Genomic DNA, 13,547 nt, shown 5'->3' on the forward strand with positions numbered 1-13,547 from the left:
TTTGTCTTCTCTTTTCAACACAATAGATAAAATAAACACAGATGCAATAAAAATATTTGTATTAAGGACATAGATTTTGACGTATGCTGTTTTGTTTTCCGAACGCAAACTGAAACTTTAGTAATCAATATGGCGCATGTTGATAATATGATAAATTGACAGCTTTGTTTTGTCTTGTACAAACGTACGTTGCGTTGTAATGTATCTTTCTCCAGCTCGGTAGAAACAAATTTTAAAAATGACTAGGCCCTTCGGCAATAGTGATAAACGTTTTTCTATCGACGATGCATTCGAAGAGGAGACCGATGAGGCTATCAAAGTGTACGGCGCAACGGGCGATCGGCCCTCCATACAAAACAAATTCAAAAATGGAGGTGATTACCTTTCTGGGTGAGTGTTGTTCCTTTCACGGTGTTTATATTTGCATAGGATTAAATTAAGGATATCTGCTTAAAAGGGACAAAGATGAAGTATGAACTAAAATCTGCACGCTGTTCATGACCTTAGTGAGTCACGCAGTCTTAGTGGGGCAAAGGCGCTTGAACTGTTGTTAGCGAGATGTTAATGGCGCTCCAGAGACCCGGTTCGCATCTAATAGAGCTCTAATTACGCTAAGCAATTGATGAATAAAAGAAGTTCATCAACCAATAATGGGTTCAATTTGCTATGTTCAAATTGCATTTGTATTCTACCGTTAAACAAATTTAATATAATATACTTTAACTCAAGATAAACTCTACCATTACAATGTTTATAATGTTTATAATATTCCAATAAGATGGGTCATGTGAAGTTTAAGGTCAAATTGACCATATTACAAACTGTTTCATTGAAATGACAAAATAGAAAGTAATCTACAACTGTTAATATTCTTATTTGCCAAACCTGATAACTGCAATAGTAAGTGAGTTAAGTTGCTTTTATACAGTTTAGTATTTTTTTCCTATTAACTTTACTAACACAACTTGTTGTCACAATATATCATGTAAATGCAGTTACCAGCAGCAGCTATTTACTTGAGGTTCATTGACAAATAGAAATTAAGTTATTCCAACCTTGATATGGACTTGGTGACGCACATAGGAAGCCTTATTAGGAGTTAGGATGCATTCCAAACATAAATAAAGAATACAATACTTTAGTAGCAGTATTCATGTTGCTAATTCTAAAGCATAGCTCTATTGAATGACTTTAATTACTAATTAGTGTATTGATTTATTGTTTTAATTATAATGATGACCTTATTTTTATTATAGATTTACAATCAAGTCAATTAGCTTCATCATAAATATTATGGCTTTGACACCAATTCAAAATAAATATATTTATACAAGAATGTATGCATATTTATGTTGACTGACTGATCTTTAATTGCATTCTAAAATGCTAGGATTAAAAAATTAAATATTACATTTTACTTCATTTTATTGTAGAACTCATATTCGTATTGATTTTGTATATCTTATTATATTTATAATTGCTTAGTTGGAGTTGGTTCCTGGCTGATTTTACGGATTATTATTATGTAATAGACTAAACAGCTTTCATTGGTATATTATTTCTTGTGTTTTGTGAAGTTTGTTCAGCATATTCTTAAACTGATTCACTGATTTAGTGATGGCTAAATAAGCCTGCAGCACTGATTGTTAAATAAGCCTGCTTCTTCCTAATGCTAAATATAACATAAAGCCTGCTTCTTCCTAATGCTAAATATAACTTAAACCTAGACTAGTCACCTACAATGTGATCTTGGCTAAGCTGAAGTATGTCATGGGATAGAAGAATGGCGATTAACAGTAGTTGGAAGCAAAATTTGTCTATGTTACATAAAGCAAACTGTCCTTTAAGCATTTCTAATTTCATCATATTAACCTATTAGTGGCCCACTACAGGGCAAGGGTCTCCAACCACAATGAGAAGGGGTTAATGCCCTAGTCCACCATGCTGGACCAGTGAGGATTAGTAGACTCACCCATTACCATCTTTATATATACAGGGAACAGTCCTCCTCTTAGAATGAGAAGGGTTTTGAACAAGTTCAGATTGGTAGACTTGACTTTTCTAAAGGGCATGAGAACATTATGGAGAACACTTCAGGCATGCAGGATTCCTTCACATTTCATCATAAAGTGCTTCTATCCTTGAAAGAGTTCAGGGAAATGTTTTGCAACAAATTACCCCTATATAATAATTTAGATTAAGATTGTGACAAACAAGGATGTGTTTCATTTTTTATCTAGGTACAATAGAAACATCTAAGCACTCTCACTTCATATTCTCAAATAAGATAAGCCTTGGCTAATAAAGTCTTATAACCGGATTATAGGCAATCTTGGTTCAGATTGAGTACAACTGGTGCTCAGGTTGCGATAAAGTTTGAGTATAAGAGCCAGCTCGACTGACGGTCACTGCTTATGTAATAACTTTATCAGTTGCCTTTATGCATACATCAAGGTGCTTACTGAACAAGCAGACGCTCCTCACTAAATGCTAAGCGGGAACTGTGGACAAGATTCTCGGCGGCGTTTTCTATTTAGGGCCAATTGACGCCACACCGATAAAAAAAAGACTCCTTGTGTTATTCTGTGTAGACATCGTTTTGGTGTTCGTGATGCTCTAAAACTAAGCATCACAAACACTTAATGTTTTACCATAGAGTAAGGATAGTCATAGTCACAGGTCCGACGAAGCTATCTACATTAAAAGTCAGAGTGGGGCAGTCAGGCGTGAGGTAAGGACTAGTAACACTAGTGCCTTACTGGCACCACTCTTAGTTCTTACCTCGTAAAGACAAAGTCCTTCCTGGCGCCGTTTCGACGACCTCGGTATTAACCACGCGATCGAAGGGGTCGAAAGCGCGGCGTCGTTTCTCTTTTTTTATATAGTAGTAATTTTACGGACAAACAGAGCAACACTTGGCACGGCGAGCAAGAAACACATCTTACAGATTCCCGCCTCACGTTGATGGACTAAGTCCAATACGGCCTTTAGACCGGGACACAGAAACGCTGCTTGACGCCAAAAATAAGGACAGCGGTAGTAATTCCCTGGACGATGTCTATCGCGATAAGCTAGATATTACTTATACTTAATGCTGTGGTTTAACACAAACAGGTACACTCAAAGGATAAAGTATGTGTCTTTCAAGTAGTTATATGTGTTATTTCTGTCTTTACAGCAAAACTTATAAATGTACAGAAGATACCACATCGCGAGATTCTGACTCTCTCATCCATGAATATGTAGAGGCCTCACAATCTTTATACTGCTGGAACCATCCAAAAGTACGAGAGAACTGGAAAACTGTCTGTGCAGCTGTCATACTCCTTCTTGTTGGAGTTGGACTTATTGGCATGGGCGTATTTGCTGTTGCTGAGCCTGAAAACGGATTACAGGGTGCAGTGTTTTTTGTAGCGGGTATGATTTGCTTTGTACCTGGCGCATATCACGTGGTCTACATTTGGCTCGCCGCGAGGGGGCAGCGAGGTTACGACTTCTATCACCTACCTTTATTTACTTGATTTGTTTCCCTAAATTTAGTTTAGTTGTATCATTAAGCAATAGAGATGTAAATGGCGTGTGAAATTGACAGCGGGCTTTATTGTGAAATTGTGTGCTTGTTACAATCATTGCAATTGTTTTCATTGGCCAAGTAAATATGTGGCAGCATATTTAAACCAAAGTAGAGGAGCAATTGGTAGTGTTTACTGTAACTACCCACACTGAAACTGTATATTTAAAACAATATTAAAACAGCATTGGCTGATGGGAACAACTAGGAACTAGCAATGCATCAAGTTTTGTCAATAAAGACACTGAATTAGTGAATAACACAATTGTGGAAAGAATGACTTACAAACTTGCTCTCTATAACCTTGTTACCTTAAAACCATATGACGGTATACCTAACATCAGTAATGTTAAAAAAAATATAGCTAAATGGGAAAAAAATTTAACTATTTCATAAATTTTTAAAATCACAGACAGATTTTAAAAATAAATTTTTAAAAATTTATTTTTAAAATCTGTCTTATATGTATATTTATTTTGTGTTAAATTTTGTATATGGGTCCCCGACCTGAAATAAAATGATTTTATTTTATTTTTTTTTTTTTATTTTTTATTATAAATTGATTATGCTTTTAAATTATGGAGGGTAGAGGTAAGGAGAGTCATCTTATATGGGAGAAAAGTTGAAAAAGTGTCCAGTTGTATGCGCTAAATAACAGTTCAAAAATCCTCCACAATGGCGCTGGTGGATGCACAGGGTATGGTATGAATGTAGCAATCGTAGATGAATTGAAGTGTGCCGAGTTAAAAAATTTAATGTCATTATCGACTAAAGTAGTTAATTATTGAGAATTTCAACAACTTACGTTGTACAAAATATTGTGGTAAATATAACCTTACTTCCTTGTTTATTTTTCAAGCCTACTCTAACAATATTTATATTTGGCGCTTCTTTTAAGAGTTACCTTGATGCAAATGTGGCGCCATCCTAATTTAATACGTTTTGACGACATTTTTTCATATACACAGATGATCCTCCTTACCTCTACCCTCCATATTTTAACTGAACGCTGTTAGTTTCAGTTCTCATTATGACACCATTGGTCTGAGGTTATTAGGTTAATAATAACAGTAACTTCATCACATTGTGTCCAATCAATTCTGTATGATATTTAAAACTTATAGGAAAAATATTATTTATATACATAATTAATACTGATTATTCTATTTAAAAAAAAATTAAAAGTGCCTATTTATATTAATTTAAAAATTAATTTTATTTAAAGAAAATCATAGCTTTTAAAATTAATGAAATGTTAACTACATTCATCATTTTGTAAATTTGCTTTTCATTTAAATATATCTGTAATCTGTATAAATAAGATAACCTAGTTTATTGATCTCTAATAATTAATTATAGTTAATTAGTGTGTTTTATTTCAAATCAAAAGATGCATATTAACACTTGTTATTCTTAGCTTTTACCTAGCACCTATCTATTTACTTATTCAAATAGATGTGTGATGTTGGTTCTACATATTATATTTATTGTTTAGTCAAATAATCTTAAGTTACGTAGCACACTTTGTAACAATAAACTGTGTGTGAGAGAAGGAATTTATTATTGATTACATTGATAGTCAAAACAAGTGTTAATATAGCACATAATATGATATTTTATTATAGTAACGAACTGTTTCCTGTCTCATACGATTTAAGAACTTAATAATATAAGTTAAAACATATTCTGAATTATAAGGCTAGTTCTGTTTCATTTGTTCATTTCCTATTCATTTCTTATAAATAATTTGAAATGAACAACCTGAAATATATGCTTTTCTCATCTTTGTTACTATATGTACCTATGGTTAATTTTTCTTATCTGTCTTATAATGCTAACACTTTCTATGTAACTTTTTATTGTAAAGTATGTATAAAAATACTAAAACAATCTATTTTTATTCCAGAGCATACTTTTCACTAAAAAGTGAAAAGATTGTTTTAAAAGACAGGTTAGAAGAAATGGAGTATACCTGGGTAAAATGAAAATAATCTTTGTGTTGTGTTTTAGACTTAATAACAAAAAAACAGACTTGAAATAAACTGTCTGGAGAAGGCAATCTGCTTCTTATTTAAGTACTCAAAATTATTGTCAACTCACAATTTATCACATACTAATTGATGACATCTATGTTTCAGCAAATAGACAACTAATTAATATTGTATCAAAAATAATAGATCTTATGATAAATATTAATATATCAATTTCCAAATGCATGTAAAAATGTTTATAATTAACATGTACACGTACACTTCTCAGAACTGCGGGTGGTAAGTAGTGTAATAAAATGATCCATTATTTAGCAAAGTTTTAGTAGTATTTAATACCTATACAACAATATTTAGTAGTTTAATGCAACAAAAATGAGACTAAAAATAGAGTGCACTGCCAAACTGATGTCAGAGGGCATTTTCGATTACACAAATTTAACCTTTTTCCGTCTCTTATGAAAGGGGTGGATAAGACTTTTCAGGTATCAAAATACTTCTAAAATCTGATTTTTTTATGTTATTTTGCACCGTTTAAATGCCGGCTGCCAACCAAACCTCAGCATGGTGGTGCCCTTTATTTTGAGTCTCGTTTTTGGTATGTTGCACTCCTAAATACTTTTGCATAGGTATCAAATACTACTCCAACTCTGTGTACAGGCTTCTCTCTTTATTAGAGGGAGCTATAACAATCATTCTCAAAATGACTGGATGACAACTTATGTTGTTTGGTTGGAATTACTTGATAGTAAATCCCAATGGTTAGCCAACTCTGGTGGTCTTAACGCTTAATTCTTTTGCTTAGATGCAGGTAGTTCTTGCATCATCTTTACTATTTTGAATTTTATATAAATGTTAGATACACAGTAATGTAATTGTTTTACAACAATGAACTTTAGCTTGGATTTAAAAAAGAGGCCCAACTTTTATCCTTTGACCTGACTGAATCTGGTATATTGTAAATAAATGTTTATGCTATAAACATTTATCTAATCAAATCATTTGTTACCTTTTAAATTTTAACAAGTTTTATTTCAGGTTTCTGACTAGACTAATTGTTATTTAAGTATTGTAAATATGAATTTAATAAACTTTAAACTTAATTGTTGTTTTGTTGAACTCACATGTTTCAGAAATTTACCATACAGAACCTTTCACTTACTATTCTTATTGATAACCAATGACTATAAGTATTCCTAAACCAATTATTAAGCCACCAAATAAGTAACAATACCTATTTAGCATTAACTTATTTATTGAATTACAATAATATTAATTGAAACATGTTGTGCACACTGTGTAGCAAATATGAACTAAATAAGTATTATACAGATACTGCCAATATGGGATGGTGCCAAGCTTGCTCCAATTTCATCAAATTAATAAATTAAATACATGAAAAGGCTTTGTTTGAAATGTACAACAGAATATATTTCCAAAAAATTAAACAACACTAAACTAAGTGTTTTTTAGCTACTCTTTTCAGCTTAAAGTGTTGTAAGTATCTAAGTTCACCATTCCAGTTCCGCAGTACTTCCATCTGTGAGGCGTCCATCAGATCGGGGATCTCCAGGCCGCACGTAGCGAACTCTTCACACTCCCTGTTCTTCGTGATATTGATGACATCTTCTCGACTCGCGTGTTGTCGGCTTCTCCTTTTACCGATAGAGTTTTTTAAATTTATCTGTGCCAACTCTTCGTCAAATCTCGCTAAATATGTTTCAACTAATTTTAAAGTCTCCTCTTTATTTAAAATCAAGCAACCTTCTGGAATTCTCTCTTTAAACCATAGAATTTTTTCGCCGATTAAGTTTTGCTTTATGTGAGTACCAATTTTATTGTTGTTTTTCTTCTCATTTTTAAGCATTTTCTTGGCTAGCGAAACGGTTTTTCTACTGTTGGGATGTTTGAGTTTTTCTATAGTACTTATTTTAGGCATCTTTAAATAAATAACAGTAACTAAAATAAATTGTAAACACGAGCACGTGTTTGTTTGGTTTTTTTGACAGTGTTTGACATACAATTCATCACAGATTATTGATAATTCAAATTGTATTAAAGTCACAGAATATAATGTATGTTAAAGGGATACAGGTAAAAGTTCGAGAAATATCGATATAAAAAAAAATACCAATAAAGATTACGGTATTTGGAAAACACGTCTGTGCTGTCATTTCTAAAATATGTCTACAAGTTCTACTGTAGATGTTTTTTGTACTTGACTCTGGAGTCTGAAGTCTGAAGTCTTAATTCAGCGGCCTTAATATTGTAAATTCGAAAGTATGTTTCACAAATGTGTGTTACAAAAATTTAATTTTGCATTGATCTTGAAAAATTAGGTGCACATATAGCTTGTACTCGCCGGTTGGGATGGGATTACTTTTTTTGTTGGAATAGCACTCGGCTTACGTTTCCATTAATATAGCCTTTATTTTTTACGTGCAGTTACCGGCAGGGCTATTCTGGATCTTAGTTAACAAAAAGCTAGCCACACTTGAAAATTGACATCAAATAACCCCCAAAGCATCAATATTACGTTATTATATCTTGTGCCAACCGAGTTGAAATGAACTCAGTTGAAAACTTAAGTTAACTTTTCACATGGGCTAGCTAAATTTTTTTATCAACTTAGATAAAAAATCTGCCTGCTATTGACGGCTTCGAAGCTAAACCGGTCTTGGAAAATCATTGCATTAGAATAGCATAATTTTGTGTCCGGGTAAAGAACAAACGGTTCCCGCGAGTAATAAAAAAAAATGCCTATGAATTAATTCATACGCATAGCTAGTAGACAATAAATGTCAATACTTATATCGTCATAAGTAAATGACTACTAGAAGTGCCAAAAAATATCAATGTATATTGTTCTTGAAAAATACTTTAATATAGATTTCAATACATCGAAACAATATCGATGTATCGGTAACCGAAGTCTTCTTCTTTTGATTTATGGAACCGAGAACCGATTCAATGACAATAAGTAACAGCTGACACTGCTGCTGTGGTCATTTACCAAGTTAGTTTCGTCCAGTCTACTATATTTTTAAAGATTCGCTTTATTTCATTATTTCCTTAATAAGTTTAGATTTCCAACTCAAGAATAGATATCGTTAGATATAATAACATTATCTGTGTACAAATATGGTATTACTTTATCGTTGAAATATTGAGATTTATAAATTTTAACCATGATCCGCCGACCAAAGCCCGGTGAAGATGAAGAAGACATATTGCGCATGCAGCAAGAATTTCTTAAAGTAAAAAAATTTCAACCTTCCGCGCAAGTGGTTAACTTACGTAAAACAGAACATCAAACTACTAAAAGGGCCGGCTCGACGACATCAGACACTCGTAAACCTTCCAGATATGCTCAGTCCAAAGGCCTTAAAGAAAAACATCCGCGTATAGATACTGGTGCTGGGCAGGTACTTGGCGCCATTTTAGAAAAGAATATTCCAGAAGAACAAGAGCCTTCTGAACCTGACAATGGCGAACCACTTACAGACATAAACAATCCTATTGAACCTAATGATGACAAGGTTTACTACCCGAGAGTTATGCCTTTTATTATTGGCGACATAGTGGAGAGGAGTTCTAATGACAATTTTAACTTTAATTTAAAGCCAATGCCTTTGAAAGGTTTCCCAATTGTAACTAAACGTGACCCTAATATTCAACCTGGCTCTAAAAGTATTTATGCACAACATATTGAGAAATTAAAAGTGAATGCCATGGATGTTGATCAGCCTTCAAGCTCTTTGGATGTTATTAAAGAAAATCCTATCATACCTATTCCTTTGCAAAGTTACATTCTATCAAGTAATGAAGCAGGTGATATACATAAAGAAAATTTAAACATTTTAACAAAAATGTCTGAAGAAGACATTTTACAAGAACAACAGAAACTACTATCAAGCTTAGATCCTAAATTAGTCAACTTTATAAGAGCTAAAAGAAGAGACACTAATTCACAACAAGCTATTTGTAATTTACAAATTATGGAAGGAATAAATGATAGTGAAATGAATGTAAAAGATCAAAAAAGCAAGATTGAAACTAGCAGTACAAAAAGAAATGATTATTTATGGGATAATGATGTGCTCTCTCACTCTCAGGTCCACAATTGGCTGCATTTTGAAAATCTAGAAAAGGATAAGCTGGAATGGATAAAGGGTGTAGAAGAAAGAAGGGTTGAGTCTGATGAACCTTATGAGGCAAGATTTGATTTTAATGGGTACTTGCTCCCATACACCATAGAGTACACAGAGAAAACAAAAACATTGTACCACCATGGAGAAGAACCACACAGACCAGGTTACTCAATTACCGAACTGATTGAACTAACCAGGTCAAATGTAACCCAACAGAGAGTGATGGCTTTAAATACTCTTGCAGGAGTTCTTGAGTATTATAATGCTGGAATATACAAAGATATAATAGAAATACCATTAAGTAAAATATTTTTTGTAATAAGGATTGCTATGGATGAAAATAAACTTATACTGTTAGAACCAGCTCTGCGAGCAATGAGAAATTTACTTTTTAACAAAATAGATGAAGCATGTCTGGATGCTTTATTAGGCTTTGAAGAAGGTAGTTACCAACCTTGTCTTGAAAATGATAAATCAGAAATTGACGAAATGGAATCTAAGGAAACAGAATTGAATGATTTTCATTTAGCAGAAATAGATCTGATATCAGCGGTTATAAGAACAGAGATTTTACAAAGACTTTTTTATATAATAGATACTGTGAAGCCAAGTTATAATTCTGTTCAATATGCTTTGCAAATTTTGACACGATTGTCTAGAAATTCGACGGAGACCGCAAATATGATTGTGCACACTGAACATTTAATGAAATCTATTTTATCTCATTTTGTACCTAGTGCAAGCATCAATTTTACTTTTGATCCAAAATCTATCTATAAAGGAAGGCCTGTTTTGTCAGCTCTTAAGTTGTTGAGGATTCTGTCTCTACAGTCCAGAGAAATTGCTGAAATTTTAATATCAAAGTATGACTTATTAAAACCAATATCATTTTTCATAAGTTCAGGAGTAGATGGTACATATGGTTTACGATTACAGATAGAAGCTTTCTGTATATTATCTAACTTACTTAATTATGGGATAGTCACAGAAAATACCATGGCATTGTGTCCCTTAATAGTTACCATACTTTATAAGCATGTGCAAGTTACAGACATTTTTATTGAATCTTCAGTGTTATCAGCAACTCATGCTGCAGTGGTACTACAGTTTGTGAGTAAGCTACTTAACTGTAAGATCCTGAACTTAGATAGTTACAAACACCAAGTTTACCCCCTTTTAAAAGAAGGAGTACAAAAATGGTTGATGCAAACATCTTGTATTGATAACTATACTTGTGGTCATTTGCGGCTACTTTGTTCCTCATTGGATTGCTGCAAAACAGTTTTAATTAATGAAAAAGTTACACTGAAGTTTTTGAATGATACCTTAGTAAATTTTTCATCATCAAAAGGATTTCAAACTATGCTGAATAACTTAGTGCCAAGCTCAAATCTTCTGTCTGAAATTGGAGACGGGGAAATTATGTATGTCAAAAATCTTACAAGTCTTGGAGCAGCCGTTGTTAATTCAAAGCACAAAGTACAACCAATATTAAACATTACTTCACCCATTCCATTTTTGGTATCATTGTTCAAGTTGCTAAACATTATTGATGACAAAGAAATAGCTGCTGTTTTTATCAATAAAACCTTGACCTATTTAACACTGTTATCAAAGAAACATTTAAGTCTCACTAACAATTGGTTTACAAGAATGGAAGTAGAATTTGTATTTAGCATTGTTAGACTATCAACTCAAAGCAATATATCAGAGTCCATAAAGGATATTATCTATGTGGTAGCAAGTAAACTTTGTTACATTATGCGAACAGATAAACAATTTGAATTGAATTTTCTTTTTAATAATGTAATTTTTAATAAGCAATGGTTTACAACTGATAGATTATTAAAAAGAATTTCATTGACAGGAGAAAATGATCTCACTACTTTAACAAGTGTTGAAGAGATAAAAGTCTGTTATGCAAAAGTTATCAACATAAGCCTGCAAAAAGAATTGAACTGCAACATTGTACTAAAAAAGTGGCAGGAGCCAGTTTTGCCAAGAGATTGGATATACTTGCCTATTCTGTCTTTGTATGGTAGCTATCAAGAAACACAGTTCAATTCAATTTCTACTGCCAATAAAATGGTTAAACAGCAAGAGGCTGAAAAGAAGTTAATTATAAGATGTAGCTTAGAATGGATTTTGTTCAATGAGATAACATTTCCAGATCTTATAAGTGATATAGAAGTAACTGATAGGTTTTGCAGAATTATGTGCGTCTTTCTGTGTAGCAGTTCATTATTTTTGGATAAAAATATAAATACATTAATCAGGAAGTGTATGGAAAATCTTTATAAAAATAGGCACAAGTTCAATTTTGATAAGCAATTAACAGGTCTCAGTAATTTTCAAGATTTATACACACAGCTTTTGGAGCAATTCCAGTCTGTGAGCTATGGGGATGATACTTTTGCCTCCTGTGTGTTAGTACCTTTAGCTCAAAAGCACAATGTAAAATGGCGAAAGCTTTTATGGTCAGAGTATGCTGGCTGTTTAAGAGCTCTTGATTGTCCAGAAAATTACTTGTGTTATAATTTAGATGATTATTACTACCCAGAAGAAACTGATGAGTCCCTTTTAAAATCTTATACCAGAGCTCTATCAAGTAATTTAATGAAGCCCAATACAGTTGTTTATAAAATAGCCCAGCATCATGTAAGCAGTTTTAAAAAGCGCACTATTTGTAAGTTAGATGGGAGTAAGTAATTGTTTAAATCGTATAATTATTAAATGTGTTTATAAATTAACCTTGTCTTAATAATTATGTACCTCCCTGTCTACATGTAGATTAATTTATGATGTCTAAACTTATAATTTTAGTAATCCAATATGTAAAGCTGAATGATACATAATTTATGTATCAGTGATGGCATGGTAAACTTAATTTATCCAAAATGAAAAGTAAATAACTGATTAAATAGATTTTTTTAAAGGCAATCATGTTAAGATTTTGTACTCAAACACATTTTCCCGATAGTTATTAGTTCCTGTAATTACTGATTTGTATTAAATTAAACCTAGGTATGCTTTCCGCCCAGTTTTAAATAATAGCGGAAACAGGCAAATTAACCACAGATTAAATATGTCTTTACCCAAAGAGAATACAAACACTACTCTATCAACATTATTAATATTATTTTAACAATATGTGAGAATGGAACTGTTCGAAGACTTGTCTGATGTTCTGATGTAGTGTTGTGTAGGACATGATTTGAAAAGAGTTGGTAAGAGTATAAGTCTAACATTTGATGTCACGGCACTTAGATTGATATGACAAATATTAATATCCTAGTATCGTAAAGTAATATAAAACTTATGAAAAATTATTGTTTGTAGGTAATTAAACAAATATATTTTAAAATCATATAGGTGTATACAGTGTGTCCCTGGATAAAGTGTATAAACGAAAATGGGTGAAACTACACCATTTTGGAAATTTCTTAGAAATTAATATCGAATTTTTAAAACTCACAATTTATCTCACAACTGCACTTTATTAATAAAAACTATATTGCACAGGTAACCGATCTTAGGAACCGTACACCGACTAATTCAAATTTTAAAATAATGCCAACTCAGGTAAATAATATATATCGCACACTTGAAACGCGTTCGCGTACAAAGAATGACGCGACAGCGTATTGTAGGTACCATGTGCCTCGTTCTTACTCGCTCTTACAACTCCGCGACATAGAATTTGTAGTAGTACAATTTTTAAAGTTGAGTCGCTCTTACATTTTCAAGTTATGTACGGGACAAATGTACTGCTTCTTGTATGTCCTTCTCAACACTATTCTGGTGATTTCGTTTAGACATAGTCCACTTTTCCGCACT

At 32.6% G+C, this 13,547-nt stretch overlaps 3 protein-coding genes across 3 annotated transcripts; 2 read left to right on the plus strand and 1 right to left on the minus strand.

Annotated features, from left to right (window-relative positions):
- The first annotated feature begins 115 nt into the window (after positions 1-115).
- LOC120628056 (transmembrane protein 134) lies at positions 116-3,964 on the plus strand. Its single transcript, XM_039896251.1, has 2 exons — positions 116-390; positions 3,179-3,964. The coding sequence occupies exons 1-2, from the start codon at positions 239-241 to the stop codon at positions 3,519-3,521; spliced, it is 495 nt and encodes a 164-aa protein (XP_039752185.1). The 5' UTR covers positions 116-238; the 3' UTR covers positions 3,522-3,964.
- A 1,816-nt stretch (positions 3,965-5,780) lies between these two features.
- Positions 5,781-7,565, minus strand: LOC120628226 (translation machinery-associated protein 16 homolog). Its single transcript, XM_039896489.1, has one exon. It carries the CDS (start codon positions 7,496-7,498, stop codon positions 7,013-7,015), a length of 486 nt encoding a protein of 161 aa, XP_039752423.1. The 5' UTR covers positions 7,499-7,565; the 3' UTR covers positions 5,781-7,012.
- Positions 7,566-8,552: 987 nt separating this feature from the next.
- LOC120628084 (RNA polymerase II-associated protein 1) lies at positions 8,553-12,460 on the plus strand. The gene has a single exon (XM_039896295.1). It carries the CDS (start codon positions 8,748-8,750, stop codon positions 12,417-12,419), a length of 3,672 nt encoding a protein of 1,223 aa, XP_039752229.1. The 5' UTR covers positions 8,553-8,747; the 3' UTR covers positions 12,420-12,460.
- The last annotated feature ends 1,087 nt before the right edge of the window (positions 12,461-13,547 follow it).

Source organism: Pararge aegeria, chromosome 12 (assembly GCF_905163445.1).
Source record: "Pararge aegeria chromosome 12, ilParAegt1.1, whole genome shotgun sequence".
Lineage (NCBI taxonomy): Eukaryota > Metazoa > Arthropoda > Insecta > Lepidoptera > Nymphalidae > Pararge > Pararge aegeria.